At 43.7% G+C, this 23197-nt stretch overlaps 2 protein-coding genes across 2 annotated transcripts in view; both read right to left on the bottom strand.

Annotated features, from left to right (window-relative positions):
* Window positions 1–1258: 1258 nt before the first annotated feature.
* LOC120910530 (oocyte zinc finger protein XlCOF6.1-like) lies at window positions 1259–3147 on the bottom strand (the record flags this gene model as incomplete). The annotated part of the gene is made up of 1 exon (XM_040322288.1): window positions 1259–3147. A coding segment is annotated over one exon (1185 nt), but the record flags the coding sequence as incomplete, so codon positions are not given.
* A 9283-nt stretch (window positions 3148–12430) lies between these two features.
* Window positions 12431–23197, bottom strand: part of LOC120910529 — a 69039-nt gene continuing 58272 nt past the window's right edge. The window contains exons 22-27 of the mRNA XM_040322287.1: window positions 17500–17643; window positions 17203–17412; window positions 16691–16826; window positions 15206–15256; window positions 14822–14995; window positions 12431–14761 (exon numbers count right to left, since the gene is read on the bottom strand). Coding sequence (XP_040178221.1) covers window positions 13179–14761; window positions 14822–14995; window positions 15206–15256; window positions 16691–16826; window positions 17203–17412; window positions 17500–17643 — 2298 coding nt within the window. The 3' untranslated portion in view covers window positions 12431–13178. The remainder of the gene's footprint in view (window positions 14762–14821; window positions 14996–15205; window positions 15257–16690; window positions 16827–17202; window positions 17413–17499; window positions 17644–23197) is intronic.

Genomic DNA, 23197 nt, shown 5'->3' with positions numbered 1-23197 from the left:
GAGAGCAGCAGTGCTGCTGACAATGGGGCCAGATAGCTCGGTATTTTCAGTTGATGTTGGATACCCCTGTGTGGGCAACTGATGTCTATATGAACTCTCCATTTTATGTAATAAAAATGGGCTGATACACCTTTAAAATACAGTTTGCTCTGGCACAACTCATTGGAAAAGTACCTACCACAAGAGTGTAATCGCCCCAATATCACAAAGGGGGATACACAGATGACATGACACTGACGGGTATGAGCTGATCACTGTGGAGCATAACCAAGATGGCAGCGATGGAAATTTTCTATGTGGCATTTGTAGTGGCTCCATGTATCCTTAGAATATTAGCTGGCACATATTTGGAACAGGACCTTCTGTCTGGAGCTGGACCTTCTGGACTCTCTGGAGCTGGACCTTCTGGACGCTCTGGAGCTGGACCTTCTGGACGCTCTGGAGCTGGACCTTCTGGACGCTCTGGAGCTGGACCTTCTGGACTCTCTAGAGCTGGACCTTCTGGATTCTCTGGAACTGGACCTTTGTGACTCTCTGTGACTTTACCGATGGACCTCTGGGTCCAATGGGCCACGCTATACTTCCCTACACAGCATGCCTGTCTGTAAGTTTTACTATGTGATTAGAGTTGCCATTAAAAGTTCCCACCATAGTTCTCAGATCAGCAGATGACCTTGATCAAGAGTACCTAAGTTGGCTGATCAGAACTTCACCCAACTCTGCCGCTTATCCCATCCCCCCCCCCCCCCCCCCCACCAAGGAATAAGAGAAGGAATAAAAATAGAGAATACATTGAAGGGAGAGGAAAATAGGAGGAGGAACAAAGAAAAAGGCAAAGAAAGAATAAGAGAAAGAACAAGAAAGACCGCTAGAGAAAAAAAAACAAGAAATTCGGATACCGATAAAAGAGAAAGAAAGGAGAACCAAGAGAAAGAGTGGTACATCCTAAAATGCTGTACGAGGGGAAGGGACTCAGGGAGCGCTAAATGTGCGTGGGTTAGGGGCGCAAATTACTTGTCTTGCCTTGGGTGCCGACAACCCACCATAGGAAAATAATTTTACCATTGGGGGTCCCCACAACTTGGGAAATTTTATCAAGGGGTCACAGGACTAGAAAGATCGAGAACCGCTGTTCTAGACTCTCACATCTCACTAATATAACACCAATGGAAGACTCTCTATGGACAGAGGACATTCCAATCACCAATCATCTAAAAATGATGTTCATTTGTAGAAAATGACTCAGAACAGAATATTGTAGAGTAGAGCTTTCTTGTTTATTATAGAAAATCAGATTACATTATTGACACACAAAAGATAATCTAAATTAAATCTTGCATAGCTGAAGAAAAAGAAAATTTGAATTCAAAAATAATTTGACTTTAGTCGGTCCAATAAAAAGTTAGTTCCTTCAGTAAAGAAAAAAGATGTACAGTATATTGGCTAATAGCAACCAATAAAAAGTATGGTCCATGGGTTGTCGTACTCTATGGTGGGGCCTGTGTGAGTGCGGGACCAAGTCAGCATTGTTTAGAGGATCGTATTACTATAATTCAATCCCTGCAGATCTATAACTATGACATCATAGTACAATGTACTTTGGCCACGCCTCCAAATAAGCCAATGTGAACACAAAAACTTTATTAGTCTTTATGAATATTCTGGGATCCAAGAAGGGATTTTCTTTAACAGAAACATTTTATACATTCTGACTATAAGGAAGGACACACAATCTCACACTCCCCATTGGTCCGTCTAAACATAAAAAAAAGGTGGTTAGTCCATGTGAATTCCCTGGTGTCGATCAAGGGCACTTTTTTGACTGAAGCATTTCCCGCACTCTGAACATGCATAAGGACGCTCCCCGTGTGACTTCTCTGGTGTATAAGAAATTTCTCTGCATTCTACACAATAGGGAAAGATTTCCTGCATTCTACACAATAATAAAGACGCTCACCCGTGTTAATTTTCAAGTGTTGGAGAAGGTTTCCTTTGTTCATCCATGTGAACTCTCCGGTGTAGAAGAAGTCCTTCTCTCTGAACAAAAGTTTTCCTGCACTCTGAACACGAATATGGACGTTTGCCCGTGTGACTTCTCTGGTGTTTAAGAAGGTATCCTTTTTGGTGGAAACATTTCCCGCACTCTGAACACGAATATGGAAGTATGCCCGTATGAATTCTCTGGTGTTGAAGAAGGTTTCCTTTTTCGCTGAAACATTTCTCACACTCTGAACACGAATATGGACGTTTGCCCGTGTGAATTCTCTGGTGTTTAAGAAGGCTTCCTTTTTCGTGGAAACATTTCCCGCATTCTGAACATGAAAAAGGACGCTCGCCGGTGTGAATTCTCTGGTGATTATTAAGTACGTCTTTCCGAACAAAAGTTTTCCCGCACTCTGAACACGAATATGGACGTTTGCCTGTGTGAATTCTCTGGTGAGTAAGAAGATTTGCTTTTACGTGGAAACATTTCCCACACTCTGAACATGAAAAAGGACGCTCTCCAGTATGAATTCTCTGGTGATTAACAAGACCTCTTTTCAGATTGAAACTTTTCCCGCACTCTGAACAAGAATAAGGACTCTCGCTCTTGTGAATTTTCTGGTGGAAAACAAGTTGTGTTTTCTTAGGGAAAGATTTCCCGCACTCTGAACATGAAAAAGGACTTTCACCCGTGTGACTTCTTTGGTGAACAAGAAGGACCCATTTCTGAATGAAACCTTTCCCACACTCTGAACATGAAAAAGGACGCTCACCTGTGTGAGTTCTCTGGTGATTGAGAAAGTTTCTTTTCACATTAAAACATCTCCCGCACTCTGGACATGAGAAAGTACGCACACTCTTATGACTTTTCTGGTGTGTAAGGGGCTCTCTGGTTTCTTTGGAAGAATTCCCACACCCTGTAGATGACAAGGAATGTTCTCCTGTGTGAGATCCTTCATGGTTTAAGGAAGATTCCTCGGGATTAGATGGATCTGTTGATTTATCTGTACTGTGAGATTCAATAATAATAGTATGTGGATCATCAGAAGAATCCTCAGGATCAGAGAAATCCCAGGATCTCTCTATATGATAAGTTCTATGATGTATTATTTGTGTAATGTGATTCACTCCTGGAGAACGTTGTGTGGTGGGATTTTCTCCTGGAGAACGTTGTGTGGTGGGATTTTCTCCTGGAGAACGTTGTGTGGTGGGATTTTCTCCTGGAGAACGTTGTGTGGTGGGATTTTCTTCTGCTTTACATTCTGAAGATACATTACTCAGGACATAGTTTCCTCCTGTTGAAAATCAATGTTTAAATGTTATTAGAATTCTTCATTCAGAAGTCATATACAGTATGTTGGCCTAACACTCTACAGTATCTCTGGAATTGGGGGCAATCATAACATAAAATATCAATACAAACCAGATAAAGATACATCATCTCCACCTCATTTGTTGGGAACATGACGTTATATTGAGGAATGGATATGGACCTTTCATATGGTGTACAGTATAGGGTTCACCTGTTGGTGGCGCTGTCAGTTCTATGGATCGAAATACCGGTGTCAGCCAGCAGGTGTCTTCTAACAGCCAGGACCTGCAGTAAAGGGTTTCACCTGATGGTGGCACAGTTGGATCAGTGGGTCGTAATATCAGTGGCCACCAGCTGGTGCTTTCTGGCAGTGTGGAGCCGACATTATCTCCTGCGGTCAGGCGTCACCTGAGCCTGATTGCAAAAGATATGTGTAAATACCCGGCAACTCACACACACAAGTTGCCTTGGTATCTCTTCTTGGGCCCTGACCTTGCTTGCCTGTTACCTGATTCTGATCCTGCATCCAATCCTGATCCTGTCCCTCCTGTGTTGCTGTTACCTTTATCTTTACCCTGTAGCCCGATCCATCCTCTCCCTGTCCTGTTTGTTCCCTGTCCCCATCTACTGATCTCCCGTTGATGACCCTGGCCTGTCTACATTTAAGATTGTGGTACTTCCATTTGTATATAGTTATTTGTTGTTTGTGGGTCACTGTTTGTATTGGAGGTGTTTATATATTGTTATCACTTATCTTAATAAATTATCTTAATAAACGTTTATATTCACTTACATGCGTTTTTGGTTCTCTCTGTGCAGTCCACACAGTCTGGTCTTACCAATTTCTGACAATATAGTGTACAGCATCTCCTCCTCATTTGTTGGGAACATGACATTATATTGAGAAACGGAGATGGACCTTTCATATGGTGTACAGTATCTCCTCCTCATTTGTTGGGAACATGACGTTATATTGAGGAATGGAGATGGACCTTTCATATGGTGTACAGCAGGGGTGCCCAACCAGTGGCCCGCGGAGCCCTCAGATGTGGCCCGCGACCTCCTGCTTTGGGATGGAATAGAATACAGTACTGTTATTAAAGGTAAGTTTATTACTAAAATCACAGTGTATCACATGGCATCTCTGTTCTGCAGTGGTTACTGGGCTGCTTTCAAACTGATCCGCAGGTGCAGAGCAGTTTACCTGCAGGTTATCTGCACTGAGCCATAGGCCCCTTTCACACAGTCAGTCTGACCCAATTGGAACCTCTATTCACCTCTGAGTAGCAGATGTAAATGGACTTGTGTCCGTTTACAAACGCCTACCTCCAATCCGATCAGCAAAAAAAAAAAAAAAGTAGAGTGGGCTGCCATCCACCTGCTCCACTCATTGTGGCCCGCGACCGGTTACTAAGTCGCTTAAGTGGCCCTCGCTCTTCAAAAGGTTGGGCACCCCTGGTGTACAGTATCTCCTCCTCATTTGTTGGGAACATGACGTTATATTGAGGAATGGAGATGGACCTTTCATATGATGTACAGTACCTCCTCCTCTTTTGTTGGGAGCATGACGTTATATTGAGGAATGGAGATGGACCTTTCATATGGTGTACAGTATCTCCTCCTCATTTGTTGGGAACATGACGTTATATTGAGGAATGAAGATGGACCTTTCATATGGTGTACAGTATCTCCTCCTCTTTTGTTGGGAACATGACGTTATATTGAGGAATGGAGATGGGCCTTTCATATGGTGTACAGTATCTTCACATTGCAATAATTTAAATTCATCTTTTATACTCATAGAAGAAAAAGGAAAATGTGAACATTTCTGCATTCAGTGATTATTACTTACTTCTGCTGATATAAAGAGAAGATTCCTCCTGTTCACTTTTCATGGTCATCTCCTCCATAGACTGCTGATCTCCACTCACCAACGTCTCTTCTTCTTCCTCTTTAACCTCAAGTTTGATGTCTTTTCCTAATTTATCCTGAACCCCAAAAACGAAAAAAATGAAGTTCAATATAAAAAAAATATCTATAAGAAAGTTATCTATAGTTTAGAATAACTTTTGAGTTCTATAGCTCAGTTCTTTCTACCTGATGATGGTGAGGGATGCTTTGATCTTCCGGTGTGGAATCCCGGGAATACTGAAGACTTCCCCCCTCCATAGACTGCTGATCTCCACTCACCAACGTCTCTTCTTCTTCTTCTTCCTTTTTAATCTCAACTTTGATATCTTTCAATTCTTCACCCTAAACCCCAAAGATGACAGAATACATTTATAAAAAGGAACAATAAGTTACTTTGAAGAATGTGGTCTCATAGTATAAAAATGTTTTCATTTTAGTTGCTCCGTCCCACCTACCTGATGATGGTGGGGGATGGTGTGATCTTCCTGTGAATACAGAGGACGGGGACATCTCTCTGGTGGGTTTGTGTCACTGAATGGCTCCATCACAACATCCTTGAAAAGGTCCTTGTGTCCTTTTGAAAACTCCCCCATAACATTCACCTCCTCATCCTCCTCCTTTATCTCTTCTTTAACAGCATTATTGCAATAGTTCTGGTTTACAAAAATATTTATAAGAAAGTTATCTATAGTTTAAAATAACTTTTGAGTTCTATAGCTCATTTTTTTCTACCTGATGATGGTGAGGGATGCTTTGATCTTCCGGTGTGGAATCCCGGGAATACTGAAGACTTCCCCCCTCCATAGACTGCTGATCTCCACTCACCAGCGGCTCTTCTTCTTCCTTTTTAATCTCAGCTTTGATATCTTTCAATTCTTCACCCTAAACCCCAAAGATGACAGAAAACATTTATAAAAAAGGAACAAGAAGTTACTTTGAAGAATGTGGTTTAGAACTATTTTGAAATTTTAGTTCCTCACTCCCACCTACCTGATGATGGTGAGGGATGGTGGGATCTTCCTGTGTGGAATCCGGGGAATAAAGAGGATGGGGACATCTCTCTGGTGGGTTCCCATTACTGAATCCATCTGTAGGAAACACACACACTGACTGAATACATTGTTTCTATGTGTTTATCAGATGATGGGGGATCTAGGTGGACCCTCCGTACTGCTCTCTCCTTTACAATGAAGTCTCCTCTTACCCGGTGATGTGAGGGGCGGCTGATTCTCCATCATGACGTCCTTGTAGAGATCCTTGTGTCCTTCTAAATACTCCCACTCCTCCATGGAGAAATAGACAGTGACATCCTGACACCTTATAGGAACCTGACACACACAATGATACAGTCACCATCCAGACACATCCCTTGTCTGTTACTGGATAATGTCCCAGAATTCCCGGCACATTTCACCTCTCCTGTCAGCAGATCAGTGATCTTGTTGGTCTAACTCCCCCTGTAAAATCCCTAAAACTATTTTTAAGAGCATCGATTCCATTTGTATTGCGTTCCTTTGGAACAGCAGACCCCCTAGAGTGGCACTGGAGACACTTCGTCTCACTTGGCGACGTTAGCTTTCCCTGACTTTTACCTCTATTACCAGGCATCTCGACTGGTTAATATCCATGACTGGCTGCACCCTGACTCAAACAATGCCTGCACAACTACCCAAGGTGCCATAGTTTTCTAGTTTGAAACATTACATAATATAATTTATAGAAGGTGCACACCAACAGGACCTGGAATGGCTATCTTACATACCTCTCTCTGTTTAAAACTGTGACAGTTAAGCGTGCCTCTGACTCATGGTTCGCCTCCCCCAATAGTCCACTCTGGTTTAATCCTACGCTTCCGGAACTGAACTCCCTACCTGACCCTCAAAAATGGACTTCCAGGGGGAACAAATACTTAGGAATGGAGGAGGACAAACGTGCACCCCCACCCCCCTTTTGAATCATACCAGGCCACATGCTCTTGACATGAGTAAGTGCCTTGACAAAGGGGAGGACCCTCCGGTAAAGCACCTTATCCCCATGTTGATCAGTACAAGGGATTTTTTTTTACTTCCTTTGATGATTGATACAAAATCAGCTTCTGTTCTGGCTGTGGCTGTGCTTGGAGGGATTTTCCCACTGTTGCCTGTAGGTGGCGATACCACCACCTGCCAATGTTGGAATTCAGGCAGGCTATGGTGCATTGGGTGTCTTTTCCCGGGAACAGCCCAGTGGGTGTGGTCTCCCCACTGGGCATGCTGGGGAAGGATACTTAAGTGACAGACGCCATGTTGCGAGAGGCTCTGCCTCAAGGCCCTCCTAACTTGAGGTCCATGATGATCGTTTAGCCTCGGGGCCTTGTTGGCCCAAGGCTGTACTTCTACCAAGTAGGCCCAGCCATCCTGACTGGGGCCTATGATTTCAGGTGATCCTGAGCTGTCCGTCTCACAAGAGGAAGCTACTTAATGGAGAAAACCAGGGGAGGACCTGCCCAGGATGGGACCAAGCAGAAGGCTGATGTCTCAGGATAGGCCTGGTGACTCTATTAAGGGATGATCTACAATCCATGTTACCCTACAGTTTCGCCAGGTTGGCTTAAAGGCTCTTAAACTGTATGGCTGGAAGTTCGGGTACCAACTCCTGTGGCAGAGGATTCCGGACTGTTCACTTTTGCTTCCAACCAGTCTGTGGCAGAGACTGTTACTGACCATTGTTCGTGCATCATACCGGCTGCTAGGCCAGGTGAGTGGGACCTGGCCAGGTGAGCAATTCCCACTCGAGAGGAAGTGGTGAGTGACCTTTTTGGGACTTCGAAGTTTTCCCCAGTGATCTGTACTATGCGCCTGAACCTTTCCCTGCTCCTCCATCTTTCTACTTTCGTGCAAGTTATGAGAAAAATAAAACCTAACAGCTAAAGGTTACAACTTGCGTGGACATTGGAGTTCTTTACAGACTTTCTTCCCCTAGACAACAAATGTTAAGGTAACGTGCAAGGCCCAAATCTAATCCAGCAGATCCTAGGGGGGTAGTGCTACACGTAATAAAATAAATTTACCTCAAGATCCAGTAATGTCTGTACGCTATTTCCTAACACGTCACTTCTTCTGTGAAACTTCCTGCTTTTACCCTACATCACTTCCTGCCTTTATCCTACATCACTTCCTGCTTTTACCCTACATCACTTCCTGCTTTTACCCTACACCACTTTCTGTCCGTACATGACATCTCTTCCATCTTTGCGTTCCACGCTCAGGAGTGAGATCGCCATCTTGTGGAGAATTTAAATACCAAATCCTAAGTTCTTCATTCATACATTAAAATCGGCACATTTACAGTGATACCTCGGTTCACAAACTTAATTTGTTCCACAAACCGAATTGGTCACGGATCGAGAAAAATTTTCCCATAGGGTTCAATGTAAATCAGGTTATTCCGTTCTGAACTTTTTTTTGTTTGTTTTTGAACCACAAAAATATGAAACAAAGTACAGTACAGTATAAAGAGAGAGAACACTATGTTTGCTTGAGACGACTTCTGGCATGGAGGAACATTCTTGTCACCTTCATTACCGCTCTGCACATTCTTGTCACCTGCATTACCGCTCTGCACATTCTTGTCACCTTCATTATCACTCTGCACATTCTTGTCACCTTCATTACCGCTCTGCACATTCTTGTCACCTTCATTACCGCTCTGCACTTTCTTGTCACCTTCACTACCGCTCTGAACATTCTTGTCACCTTCACTACCGCTCTGCACTTTCTTGTCACCTTCATTATCACTCTGCACATTCTTGTCACCTTCATTACCGCTCTGCACATTCTTGTCACCTTCATTACCGCTCTGCACATTCTTGTCACCTTCACTACCGCTCTGCACATTCTTGTCACCTTCACTACTGCTCTGCACTTTCTTGTCACCTTCATTACTGCTCTGCACATTCTTGTCACCTTCACTACCGCTCTGCACATTCTTGTCACCTTCACTACCGCTCTGCACATTCTTGTCACCTTCACTACCGCTCTGCACATTCTTGTCACCTTCACTACCACTCTGCACATTCTTGTCACCTTCACTACCACTCTGCACATTCTTGTCACCTTCATTATTTCTCTGCACATTCTTGTCACCTGCATTACCGCTCTGCACTTTGTCACCTTCATTACCGCTCTGCACATTCTTGTCACCTTCATTACCGCTCTGCACATTCTTGTCACCTTCATTACCGCTCTGCACATTCTTGTCACCTTCTTTACCGCTCTGCACATTCTTGTCACCTTCATTACTGCTCTGCACATTCTTGTCACCTTTATTACCGCTCTGCACTTTCTTGTCACCTGCATTACCGCTCTTTCTTGTCACCTGCATTACCGACGCTCCATAGAGATGTATGCAGCGGCCGTTCAGGTAACAAAACTGAAAGGCGGACCTGAATGGTCCGACCGTGTGAAAGGGGCCTAACATATTATGAAAGACTTACTTTGAAACAAAGCCCTCCAGCGGCGAACTGTCACTGCTGCAGAGGCTTCCATCTTCACCTGCTCTTTCTTCCAGGTTTGCAGGCTGCGACCAGAAGGTCTCAACCAGGGGTCAGAGCCCCAGCCAGCAGGTCGGCTCCTATTGGGGCATCAGGAGAACCCCTATCCAGAGGCCAGGAGAGGGCTGTGCAGCTGGGCACTGTGACTAAAGGCTAAGTGAGCTGAATGAACCAGGAGAGTTGGACAGTACAGTCAGAGGGACTGGTAAGAAGAGCAGCAGTGCTGCTGACAAAGGAGCCAGATAGCTCTGTATTTTCAGTTGATGTTGGATACCCCTGCGTGGGCAACTGATGTCTATTATGTAATAAAAATGGGCCGATACACCTTTAAAATACAGTTTGCTCTGGCACAACTCATTGGAAAAGCACCTACCACAAGAGTGTAATCACCCCAATATCACAAAGGGGATACACAGCTAACATGACACTGACGGGTATGACCTCTGTATCACTGATGATGAAGATAATAACTGGCAAATAATGGAGCTGATCACTGTGGAGCATAACCAAGATGGCAGCGATGGAAATATTCTATGTGACATTTGTAGTGGCTCCATGTATCCTTAGAATATTAGCTGGCACATATTTGGAACAGGACCTTCTGGACTCTCTGGAACTGGAACTTCTGGACTCTCTGGAGCTGGACCTTCTGGACTCTCTGGAGCTGGACCTTCTGGACTCTCTGGAGCTGGACCTTCTGGACTCTCTGGAGCTGGACCTTCTGGACTCTCTGGAGCTGGACCTTCTGGAGCTTGACCGCCTGGACTCTCTGGAGCTGGACCTTCTGGACTCTCTGGAGCTGGACCTTCTGGACTCTCTGGAGCTGGACCTTCTGGACTCTCTGAAGCTGGACCTTCTGGACTCCCTGGAGCTGGACCTTCTGGAACTGGATCTTCCGGACACTCTGGAACTGGACATCCTGGGCTCTCTGGAACTGGACCTTCTAGACCAGTGGTTCTCAACCTGGGGGTCGAAACCACCTCGAGGGTCGAATAATGATTTTCCAGGGGTCACCGAATCCTGGGCTGTTCCTGAAGCCCACGCCGCTCTCCCAGCCTTTTTGCAGCTGCCCAGTAGGGCTGTCCCTGGATCCCGCGGCCGCCCACTCAGCCTCTTTGCAGCTGCCCATTCAGTTCACGGCATGGCTGGGGGGGGGGGCAGAGACTGGTGAGGGATGTGAAGTGGGAGAGGCTGAAAGGGACCCTATCTCCTGATTTCGGCATAGGTGTCACGGCTGCTATGAGACACAGGGAAGCCGGGGACACAACCTGTGATTAGAGTTGCCATTAAAAGTCCCCACTATAGTTCTCAGATCAGCAGATGACCTTGATCAAGAGCACCTAAGTTGGCTGATCAGAACTTCCCCCAGCACTGCCACTCATCCCAACTCCCCACCAGCACTGCCACACATCCCATTCCCCCCCCCCCCCCCACCAAGGAATAAGAGAAGAAATAAAAATAGAGAATGCATTGAATGGAGAGGAAAATAGGAGGAGGAACAAAGAAAAGGGCAAAGAAAGAATAAGAGAAAGAACAAGAAAGACAGCTGGAGAAAAAAAAATAAAAAATTCGGATACAGATAAAAGAGAAAGAAAGGAGAACCAAGAGAAAGAGTGGTACATCCGCAAATTACTTGTCTTGCCTTGGGCGCCGACAACCCACCATAGGAAAATAATTTTACCATTGGGGGTCCCCACAACTTGGGAAATTTTATCAAGGGGTCACGGCACTTGAAAGATCGAGAACCGCTGTTCTAGACTCTCACATCTCACTAATATAACACCAATGGAAGACTCTCTATGGACAGAGGACATTCCAATCACCAATCATCTGAAATTGATGTTCATTTGTGACTCAGAACAGAATATTGTAGAGTAGAGGTTTCTTGTTTATTCTAGAAAATCGGATTACATTAATAACACACAATAGATAATCTAAATTAAATCTTGCATAGCTGAAGTAAAAGAAAAATCCAATTTAAAAATAATTACACTTTAGTCGGTCCCAATAAAAAGTTAGGGCCAGATTCACAAAAGGGATACGACGGCGTTTCTCCTGATACGCCGTCGTATCCCTGTTTCTATCTATGCGACTGATTCTGAATCAGTTACGCATAGATAGCCATAAGATCCGACAGGTGTAATTGTTTTACACTGTCGGATCTTAAGATGCAATACCGCGGCCGCCGCTGGGGGGAGTTTGCGTCGTAAACCAGCGTCGGGTATGCAAATTAGGAGTTACGGCAATTCCCGACGGTTTTTCGCGTTCGCTACGTCGCCGCTAGTTTAGTTTCCCGTCGCAAAGTTAGTCGTCGTTTTAGGTGCCTTAACTTTACACAACAATCATATTGCTGTATAAAGTATGGCCGACGTTCCCGCGTCGAAATTTAAAAAATAACGTCGTTTGCGTAAGCCGTCCGGGAATACGGAATTACACTACGCGCGTCGCCGTTCGAAAAAATTACGTCACGGCGCGCAAAGCACGGCGGGAGTTCGGAAACGGAGCATGCGCGGTAGGTCCGGCTTGGGAGCGCGCCTAATTTAAATGGCACACGCCCATTTAAATTGGCCCGCCTTGCGCCGGAGGCCGCCGGCATAGGTTTTCATCGAAAGTGCTTGGTGAATCAGGCACTTGCGATGAAAAATTGCGGCGGTGTAACGTATATACGATACGTTACGCCGCCGCTCCCCTACGTGAATCTGGCCCTTTGTTCCTTCAGTAAAGCAAAAAAAGATGTACAGTATATTGGCTAATAGCAACCAATAAAAAGTATGGTCCATGGGTTGTCGTACTCTATGGTGGGGCCTGTGTGAGTGCGGGACCAAGTCAGCATTGTTTGGAGGATCGTATTACTATAATTCAATCCCTGCAGATCTATAACTATGACATCATAGTACATTGTACTTTGGCCATGCCTCCAAATAAGCCAATATGAACACAAAAACGTTATTAGTCTTTGTGAATATTCTGGGGTCCAAGAAGTAATTTTCTTTAACAGAAACATTTTATACATTCTGACTATAAGGAAGGACACACGATCTCACACTCCCCATTGGTCCGTCTAAACATAAAAAAGGTGGTTGATCCATGTGAATTCCCTAGTGTCGATCAAAACCACTTTTTTGACTGAAGCATTTCCCGCACTCTGAACATGAATAAGGACGTTCCCCCGTGAGACTTCTCTGGTGTCTAAGAAGTTTCTCTCTCTGAGGGAAAGATTTCCTGCATTCTACACAATAATAAAGACGCTCACCCGTGTGAATTTTCAAGTGTAGGAGAAGGTTTCCTTTGTCCTTGAAACATTTCCCGGACTCTGAGCATGGATAGGGACATTCATCCGTGTGAACTCTCTGGTGTAAAAGAAGTCCTTCTTTCTGAATGAAAGATTTCCCACACTCAGAACATGAATGAGGATAATCGCCTGTATGAATTCATTGGTGTTTAAGAAGGTGCTCTTTCCGAAACATTCGAACATGAAAAAGGACGCTCGCCGGTGTGAATTCTCTGGTGTTTATTGAGTACGCCTTTCTGAACAAACGTTTTCCCGCACTCTAAACACAAATATGGACGTTTGCCCGTGTGAATTCTCTGGTGTTTAAGAAGGCTTCCTTTTTCGTGGAAACATTTCCCGCATTCTGAACATGAAAAAGGACGCTCGCCAGTGTGAATTCTCTGGTGATTATTTAGTGCGTCTTTCCGAACAAAAGTTTTCCGGCACTCTGAACACGAATATGGACGTTTTCCTGTGTGAATTCTCTGGTGAGTAAGAAGATTTGCTTTTACGTGGAAACATTTCCCGCACTCTAAACATGAATAGGGACGCTCGCCCGTGTGACCTCTCTGGTGGATAACAAGTTGTCTTTTCTGAGTGAAAGATTTCCCGCACTCTGAACATGAAAAAGGACGTTCACCCGTGTGAGTTCTCTGGTGTATGAGAAGGTTTCCTTTCTGAATGAAACTTTTCCCACACTCTGAACAAGAATAAGGACGCTCGCTCTTGTGACTTCTCTGGTGGATAACAAGTTGTCTTTTCTGAGTGAAAGATTTCCCACACTCTGAACATGAAAAAGGACATTCCCCCATGTGACTGCTCTGGTGAACAACAAGGTCGCATTTCTGAATGAAACCTTTCCCGCACTCTGAACATGAAAAAGGACGCTCACCTGTGTGAGTTCTTTGGTGTTTAAGAAGGTTTCCTTTCTGAGTGAAACCTTTACCACAGTGTGAACACGAGAACGGACGCTCGCCAGTGTGAATTCTTTGGTGAGTAACAAGTTCTATTTTCTGAATAAAACATTTCCCGCACTCTAAACATGAAAAGGGACGCTCGCCATTGTGAATTCTCTGGTGATTATTAAATTCGCCTTTGTGAACAAAAGTTTTCCCGCACTCTGAACACGAAAAGGGACGCTCACCCGTGTGAATTCTGTGGTGTCTAAGAAGGTTTCCTTTGTCAGTAAAACATTTCCCGCACTCTGAACATGAAAAGGGACGCTCACCCGTGTGAACTCTGTAGTGTTTAAGAAGGTTTCCTTTGTCAGTAAAACGTTTGCCGCACTCTGAACATGGGAAAGAACGCTCGCCTGTGTGAACTCTCTGGTGTGTGAGAAGGTTTGCTTTCTGAATGAAGCCTTTACCACAGTGCGAACACGAGAATGGACGCTCGCCAGTGTGAATTCTTTGGTGATTGAGAAAGTTCATTTTGAAATGAAAACATCTCCCGCACTCTGGACATGAGTAAGTATGCACACTCTTATGACTTTTCTGGTGTGTAAGAGGCTCTCTGGTTTCTTTGGAAGAATTCCCACACACTGTAGATGACAAGGAATGTTCTCCTGTGTGAGATCCTTCATGGTTCAAGGAAGATTCCTCGGGATTAGATGGATCTGTTGATTTATCTGTACTGTGAGATTCAAAAATAATAGTATGTGGATCATCAGAAGAATCCTCAGGATCAGAGAAATCCCAGGATCTCTCTATATGATAAGTTCTATGATGTATTATTTGTGTAATGCGAGTCACTCCTGCAGAACGTTGTGTGGTAGGATTTTCTCCTGGAGAACGTTGTGTTGTGGGATTTCCTCCTGGAGAACGTTGTGTGGTGGGATTTTCTCCTGGAGAACGTTGTGTGGTGGGATTTTCTCCTAGAGAACGTTGTGTGGTGAGATTTTCTCCTGGGGAACGTTGTGTGGTGGGATTTTCTCCTGGAGAACGTTGTGTGGTGGGATTTTCTCCTGGAGAACGTTGTGTGGTGGGATTTTCTCCTGGAGAACGTTGTGTGGTGAGATTTTCTCCTGGAGAACGTTGTGTGGTGGGATTTTCTCCTGGAGAACGCTGTGTGGTGGGATTTCCTCCTGGAGAACGTTGTGTGGTGGGATTTTCTCCTGGAGAACATTGTGTGGTGGAATTTTCTCCTGGAGAACGTTGTGTGGTGGGATTTTCTCCTGGAGAATGTTGTGTGGTGGGATTTTCTTCTGCTTTACATTCTGAAGATACGTTATTCAGGACATAGTGTCCTCCTGTTGGGAACCAATGTTTAAATGTTATTAGAATTCTTTATTCAGAAGTCAAATACAGTATGTTGGTCTAACACGCTACATTATCTCAGAGCTCTGGTATGGAATTGGGGGCCATCATAACCCAAAATATCAATACAAACCAGATAAAGATACATCATCGCCTCCTCATTTGTTGGGAACATGACGTTATATTGAGGAATGGAGATGGACCTTTCATATGGTGTACAGTATCTCCTCCTCATTTGTTGGGAACATGACGTTATATTGAGGAATGGAGATGGACCTTTCATGTGATGTACAGTATCTTCACATTGCAATTATTTAAATTCATCTTTAATACTCATAGAAGAAAAAGGAAAATGTGAACATTTCTGCATTCAGTGTGTAGCGCCTGTGTACTTTCAGGTACCGGTGCTATTCTAAATTTAAGGGGGATGAGAGAGTTAGTTAGCTCTCATCCAGTTGATTTGCTAAATTGGGTCTCTGCTTCAGCTGGGCTGTGCTGTGGGCTCATTCTGTTGCTTCTGGGGTGTTGTTCCACCCCAGGGCAGTAGGTGGCAGCAGTGGAGTCCAGGCTGGGGTGTCTCTGGCCAGCAGCCAATCAGGAGGGAGTTTCCCTCGCGGGGCATGCTGGGAGAGGGTACTTCTGGAGCAGACGCCATTGGACGGGGGTCTTGTTCCTAGTGTGGCGCCCACCTTCATGGTGACCACAAATCACGGCCCCTGGCGATATGGCCTACCAGGCCAGGGTGCGTGTGCCACGCGGTGTTCCTGGTGCCGGGACCATGTTGGCCTGGGAACATTTAAAGCTGTGGCGGGGCCCCAGTGATCGACTGGGTCCCCAAGTTCTGAGGAAAGATCCCAAGCAAGATAGCTGTTCGGTGGGGAGTCAGCCTGAGGAGAGCCAAGAGAGGCAGGCAATCCAACAGGGCCTCGACAATCCATCGGGGATCAAGGTAACCGGACACTGAGAGGTTGGATGTCAGCCACCTGTCAGTCGGTCACCCAATTGAGAACTACCTGAGGGGAGATTCAGACACAAATACTACTGAAAGGCTATCCTCCATTACCTACGTTCTAGGGAAGGGTCTGTGGCAGAGACTTGTTTTCCTCAAAGTTCCGAGTGATACTCTGGCTGCCAGGTCGGTGTGAGAGGCCTGTCCAGGTACACTATACCCACTCCGGCTGGAGTGGCGTTGGATGCAGGACTGCTTCCGTACTGCTGAACCTGAATCTGCTATTTCTCCTCCTCATCCATCTTTGCTATCTACCTCAAGTTTTACTGTTTACCGTGTTGGGTAAAATAAAGCACAAGAAAAAGACATTCCATTATTGCTGAGGCTCTCATCATCATCTACCCTAGAGGTAACACGCCATACCATCTATAACCAGCGGCTCCTTTGGGGGTGAGCGCTACAAGTGATTATTACTTACTTCTGTTGATATAAAGAGAAGATTCCTCCTGGTCACTTTTCATGGTCATCTCCTCCATAGACTGCTGATCTCCACTCACCAACGTCTCTTCTTCTTCCTCTTTAACCTCAAGTTTGATGTCTTTTCCTAATTTATCCTGAACCCCAAAATGAAAAAATTAAGTTCAATATTTAAAAAAAAATATCTAGAAGAAAGTTATTTCATAGTTTAGAATAACTTTTGAGTTCTATAGCTCAGTTCTTTCTACCTGATGATGGTGAGGGATGCTTTGATCTTCCTGTGTGGAATCCCGGGAATACTGAAGACTTCCCTCCTCCATAGACTGCTGATCTCCACTCACCAACCTCTCTTCTTCTTCCCTTTTAATCTCAACTTTGATATCTTTCAATTCTTCACCCTAAACCCCAAAGATGACAGAATACATTTATAAAAAGGAACAATAAGTTACTTTGAAGAATGTGGTCTCCTAGTTTAGAATTATTTTTACATTTTAGTTGCTCAGTCCCCTCTACCTGATGATGGTGGGGGATGGTGTGACCTTCCTGGGAATACAGAGGACAGGGACATCTCTCTGGTGGGTTTGTGTCACTGAATGGCTCCATCACAACGGCCTTGAAAAGATCCTTGTGTCCTTGTGAAAACTCCCCCATAACATTCACCTCCTCATCCTCCTCCTTTATCTCTTCTTTAACAGCATTATTACAATCGTTCTGGTTTACACCCTGAATATTTAATAAATGTGAGATTAGCGGTAACAACATTCATCAAATTGTTAGTATCATCCGTTAATTATTCGTTTTCTACTTAACTCTTTGTGAGATGGTGTGATCTTCCTGTGTGGAATTCTGGGAATACAGAGGACCTCCCTCTCCCATATACTGCTGATCTCCGCTCATCAACATCTCTTTTTCTTCTTCTTTAGTCTCGGCTTTGATGTCTTTCAGTTCCTCATCCTAAACCCCACAGATGATAGAATATATGTGCAAAATGGAACAATAAATGACATAGAACGTAAAAATGTTTATTATGATACTTTGATTCAATAAAGATGTTAAAAATAAAAAAAAAGATCCTCATGTACAGTATCTCACAAAAGTGAGTACACCCCTCACATTTTTGTAAATATTTTCTTGTATCTTTTCATGTGACAACACTGAAGAAATGACACTTTGCTACAATGTAAAGTAGTGAGTGTACAGCTTGTATAACAGTGGGGTAGATTCAGGTAGGGGCGCGCACTGCTACGGAGGCGCGTACGTTTGTGAATCGGCGTGAGTATGCAATTTGCATACTCTACGCTGACCACTACGGGAACGCCACCTAGCGGCCAGCGTAAGAATGCAGCCTAAGATACGACGGCATAAGAGCCTTATGCCACGCATATCTTAGGCTACAGTCGGCGTATAGAGCTTTCTGAATACAGAAAGTAGATACGCCGGCGCTACTTAGCAATTACGCTGCGTATCTATGGATACGCAGGCGTAATTGCTTGCTGAGTCCACCCCAGTGTAAATTTGCTGTCCCTTCAAAATAACTCAACACACAGCCATTAATGTCTAAACCGCTGTCAACAAAAGTGAGTACACCCCTAAGTAAAAAAAAATCCAAATTGGGCCCAACGAGTCATGTGACTCGTTAGTTTTACAAGGTCTCAGGTGTGAATGGGGAGCAGGTGTGTTAAATTTGGTGTTATCGCTCTCACTCTTTCATACTGGTCACTGGAAGTTCAACATGGCACCTCATGGCAAAGAACTCTCTGAGGATCTGGAAAAAAGAATTGTTGCTCTACATAAAGATGGCCTAGGCTATAAGAAGATGGCCAAGATCTTGAAACTGAGTTGCAGCACTAGCTCCCTCATGTTAACAATTAAATGGTTCATTTGTTCTGAAAAAGTACAGATAACAACACAAAGGTGGTAGAGGGACCGGTGGAGGAACGGGATGTGCTCTCCCTCCTCTCTGTACTCCGCTTTCCTCCAACACTCCAATGACGTGCTGGTAGGGTTGCCACCTCATCCCTTTAAAACAGAACACATATTAATTACACAGGTTCTGTGGCTAATTAAGGTGGTAATTAGGACTCATTTGGTGCCTTACCTGCATTCAATTAGCCTCAGAACCTGTGTAATTCATATGTGTTCTGTTTTAAAGGGATGAGGTGGCAACCCTACGTGCTGGTAGCTTATTGGCTCCGATCTAAATTGCCCCTAGTATGTGTGTGTATGAATGTGAGCTAGGGACCTTAGATTGTAAACTCCTTGGGGGCAGAGACTGATGTGAGTATCCAATATACATATTTATGTAAAGCACTGCGTAAATTGAAAATGTTATACAAGTACCTGTAATAAAACAAATGTACCTTAAGATCCAGTAATGTCTGAACTTCCTGTCTTTTACCCTACATCACTTCCTGTCCGTACATGACATCACTTCCTTCTTTGCGTTCCACACTCAGGATTGAGATCACGTCTTGTGGAGAATTTAATTACTGCAGCCTTCATTCATAAATACTGCAGCCTTCATTCATAAATACCGCAGTCTTCATTCATACATTAAAACTCGGCACACTTGCATTTTCTGTACATTAAGAGCCGGTTCACACACAGGCGGCACGACTTTGGGGGCGACTCGGCAAGGCGATCTCAAGGCGACTTGAGAGGCAACTTGCAAAATGACTTCTGTATTGAAGTCAATGCAAGTCGCCCCGAATCGCCCCCAAAGTCGTACAGGAACCTTTTGCGAACCTTTTGCGTCGCTCCTATTAGAACGGTTCCATTGACTACTGCGGACCGCAACTTGTCAGGCGGCTGAGTCGCCTGACGAGTCGCTCCAGTGTGAACCGGCTCTTATTACTTTTTGTTGGTTATCTTTATCCTCATGTACAAACCAAATAACAATAATAAAAAAATGTATTTATTTAAATTTTAGTGCTATTAAACACACACACACACACACACTTATATATAACATTTTATATATACACAGTGCCTTGAAAAAGTATTCATACCCCTTGAAATTTTCCACATTTTGTCATGTTACAGCCAAAAACAGAAATGTATTCTATTGGGATTTTATGTGATAGACCAACACAAAGTGGCACATAATTGTGAAGTGGAAGGAAATTGATAAATGGTTTTCCAAACTTTTTGCAAATAAATATGTGAAAAGTGTGGCATGCATTTGTATTCAGTCCCCCCTCTGGTCATCTGGGAGGCTCTCAAGACAGTGGTCCAGGGTGCATTGATTAGAATCGGAACCCATCTTAAGAGGGAGAGAAATTTTTGCTCGGCTGCACAGTCTGGAGTGCTCCCATAAGGCCAGCCGCTCCGCTCGTGCATATATCACAAAACAAAGCAAAAACTGGCATGTGCAATGTACAAATTCTCAAACAAACTGGGTACGTTGTTGGCGCTGGCGCTACAAGGTCCGTGTACAAAAACCTACATCCCCCATATCATGGGCTCCTCAGGGGAGAAGCTTCATACTTTTCGGATATGGCGGCAGAGTTCAGATCCTTCTATGAAGGCCTCAACAACTTGGACTGGATGTTATTTTCATTTTTTCTGATAACTTTGAGGAACATCTCAAGCATGTCGACATTGTCTTCACAAGACTAAATGCCTTGTACACACGATCGGAATTTCCGATGAAAAAAGTCAGATGGAATTTTTTCATCAGAAATTCCGATCGTGTGTGGGCCCCCTCTGACTTTTATTTGAGTCTAGAAATAGAATGTGTTATTTTTTTCTGATGGAAAAAAATCGGATAGAAAATTCCTATTGTCTGTGTCAGCTCAGAATAAATTAGGAGACGGTATGGAGATAGCACATTCGTCATGCTGCAAATTATTGCATCGTTTAATGTAGCGCATTCTTTCTAATGATAGAATAATGTTTTTTTTGCTGCTGATATTCACACAGAGTTCTGACCAACTTGCTTCCTTATTGTTACTTGTGATCTCATGAATATTCGTCTTTGATTTTTAAAGCCAGATCTCAAAAATGTTAATTTTTTATTTAATTTTTGGTGATTTGAATCAAGATCTCCTAATTTTTTGTGGGGTTTTAATATTTTCTTGTGATCTCCATTTTTATTTTCTGATCAAGTTACCACAATAACATTATTATGTTGTATTTTGTTACCTCAAGGAGGTTGTTTGTCGTCCCTAGTTAATTACACATTGTATTTATGAAATGTACCTGCCTACTCACAACCAAACTGTCCTTTTTTTTTTTTTAGAAAAACACATAGGCAAGTATTTAAATTAAATCAAATATCCATTTATTCTGGTAACAAAATAAAGAGGAAGGGCAACAATGGAGAAATTGGTTGAATTTACGCAGCCTTTGGACCCCAAGGCAAACATCAAGTGTATGGAAAATAAAATAAATAACTTGAGGAATCCATAGAATAGGGAGCACAATCTGGTCCCCCAAATCTCAGAAATCAGGAGCAGCAGCAGATGTCATATATGTCCCCAAGCTGTGGTACTATAACAGACTGCTTCATCTGAGAAAACTTACCTTAATATAGTCCTTCTGCAGGACTTGAATTATGGCAGAACAGGTCTCTGGTATAATAATCCCCAGAGCCTGGGGGGGGGGGTGCCTGTTGTGAACTTGAGGTCCTGCAGGCTTCTCCTAGTCGTCAAGTATCGCAACGTGGCAACTAGCCTCTGCCCGGCAGTGATGGCTTGCCGCCACACAGTGTCCTGCCTCGTGATATAGGGGGACAGCAAATCCAACAGACGATGAAAAATGGGGTCCGTTGTTTGGAGATAATTCCTGCAGTCATCAGGATTTTTGTCCTGGATTTCCCGCAGCAGAGGCATATGAGAGAATTGGTCCCGCTGGAGCAACCAATTCTTGGTCCATGAACTCCTCCTCACCCTGTTCATGGACTGAGCTCAGGTCAAAGTATTAACCCCAACACCAAGCCCATACGCAGCACGAGCTCTACGATGATAACGTACTTCAAACTTGGCTAGAAACCAGTCGGCTGGTCAGAACAAACTAAACAGAACACACAGGAACAGAAAGTCCTATGAAACGCATTCTGGACTCTCTGAAACTGGACCTTTTGGACTCTCTGATCTCACTAATATAAGACCAATGGAAGACTCTCTATGAATTAAGCACATTCCAATCACCCATAATCTAAAAATGATGTTCATGTATAGAAAATGACGGTTTATTTGAAGAAAAAGACTCAGAACAGAATATTGTAGAGTAGAGCTTTCTTGTTTATTCTAGAAAATCGAATTACATTATTGACACACAATAGATAATCTAAATTACATCTTGCATAGCTGAAATAAAAGAAAAATCCAATTTAAAAATAATTATACTTTAGTCGGTCCAATAAAAAGTTAGTTCCTTCAGTAAAGCAAAAAAGATGTACAGTATATTGGCTAATAGCAGCCAATAAAAAGTATGGTCCATGGGTTGTCGTACTCTATGGTGGGGCCTGTGTGAGTGCGGGACCAAGTCAGCAGTGTTTAGAGGATCGTATTACTATAATTCAATCCCTGCAGATCTAGAACTATGACATCATATATGTATGTATTTTGGCCACGCCTCCAAATAAGCCAATATGAACACAAAAACGTTATTAGTCTTTGTGAATATTCTGGGGTCCAAGAAGTGATTTTCTTTAACAGAAACATTTTATACATTCTGACTATAAGGAAGGACACACAATCTCACACTCCCCGTTGGTCCGTCCAAACATAAAAAAGGTGGTTAGTCCATGTGAATTCCCTGGTGTCGATCAAGGCCACTTTTTTGACTGAAGCATTTCCCGCACTTTGAACATACATAAGGACGTTCCCCAGTGTGACTTCTTTGGTGAACAACAAGGTCGCATTTCTGAATGAAACCTTTCCCGCACTCTGAACATGAAAAATGACGCTCACCTGTGTGAGTTTTCTGGTGTTTAAGAAGGTTTCCTTTCTGAGTGAAACCTTTACCACAGTAAAAACACGAGAACGGACGCTCACCTGTGTGAATTCTTTGGTGAGTAACAAGTTCTGCTTTCCGAATAAAACATCTCCCGCACTCTGAACATGAAAAGGGACGTTCACCCGTGTGAATTCTGTGGTGTTTAAGAAGGTTTCCTTTGTAAGTAAAACGTTTGCCACAATCTGAACATGGGAAAGTATGCTCGCCTGTGTGAACTCTCTGGTGTATGACAAGGTTTCCTTTCTGAGTGAAACCTTTACCACAGTGCGAACATGAGTATGGACGCTCACCAGTGTGAATTCTCTGGTGACTGAGAAAGATTCTTTTCAGATTAAAACATCTCCCGCACTCTGCACATGCGAAAGTACGCACAATCTTATGACTTTTCTGGTGTGTAAGAGGCTCTCTGGTTTCTTTGGAAGAATTCCCACACACTGTAGATGACAAGAAATGTTCTCCTGTGTGAGATCCTTCATGGTTCAAGGAAGATTCCTCGGGATTAGATGGATCTGTTGATTTATCTGTACTGTGAGATTCAAAAATAATA

Source organism: Rana temporaria, chromosome 8, assembly GCF_905171775.1.
Source record: "Rana temporaria chromosome 8, aRanTem1.1, whole genome shotgun sequence".
Classification (NCBI taxonomy): Eukaryota; Metazoa; Chordata; class Amphibia; order Anura; family Ranidae; genus Rana; species Rana temporaria.
The sequence above is the reverse complement of the archived record's forward strand: the minus strand, read 5'-3'. Positions and strand labels throughout refer to the sequence as shown.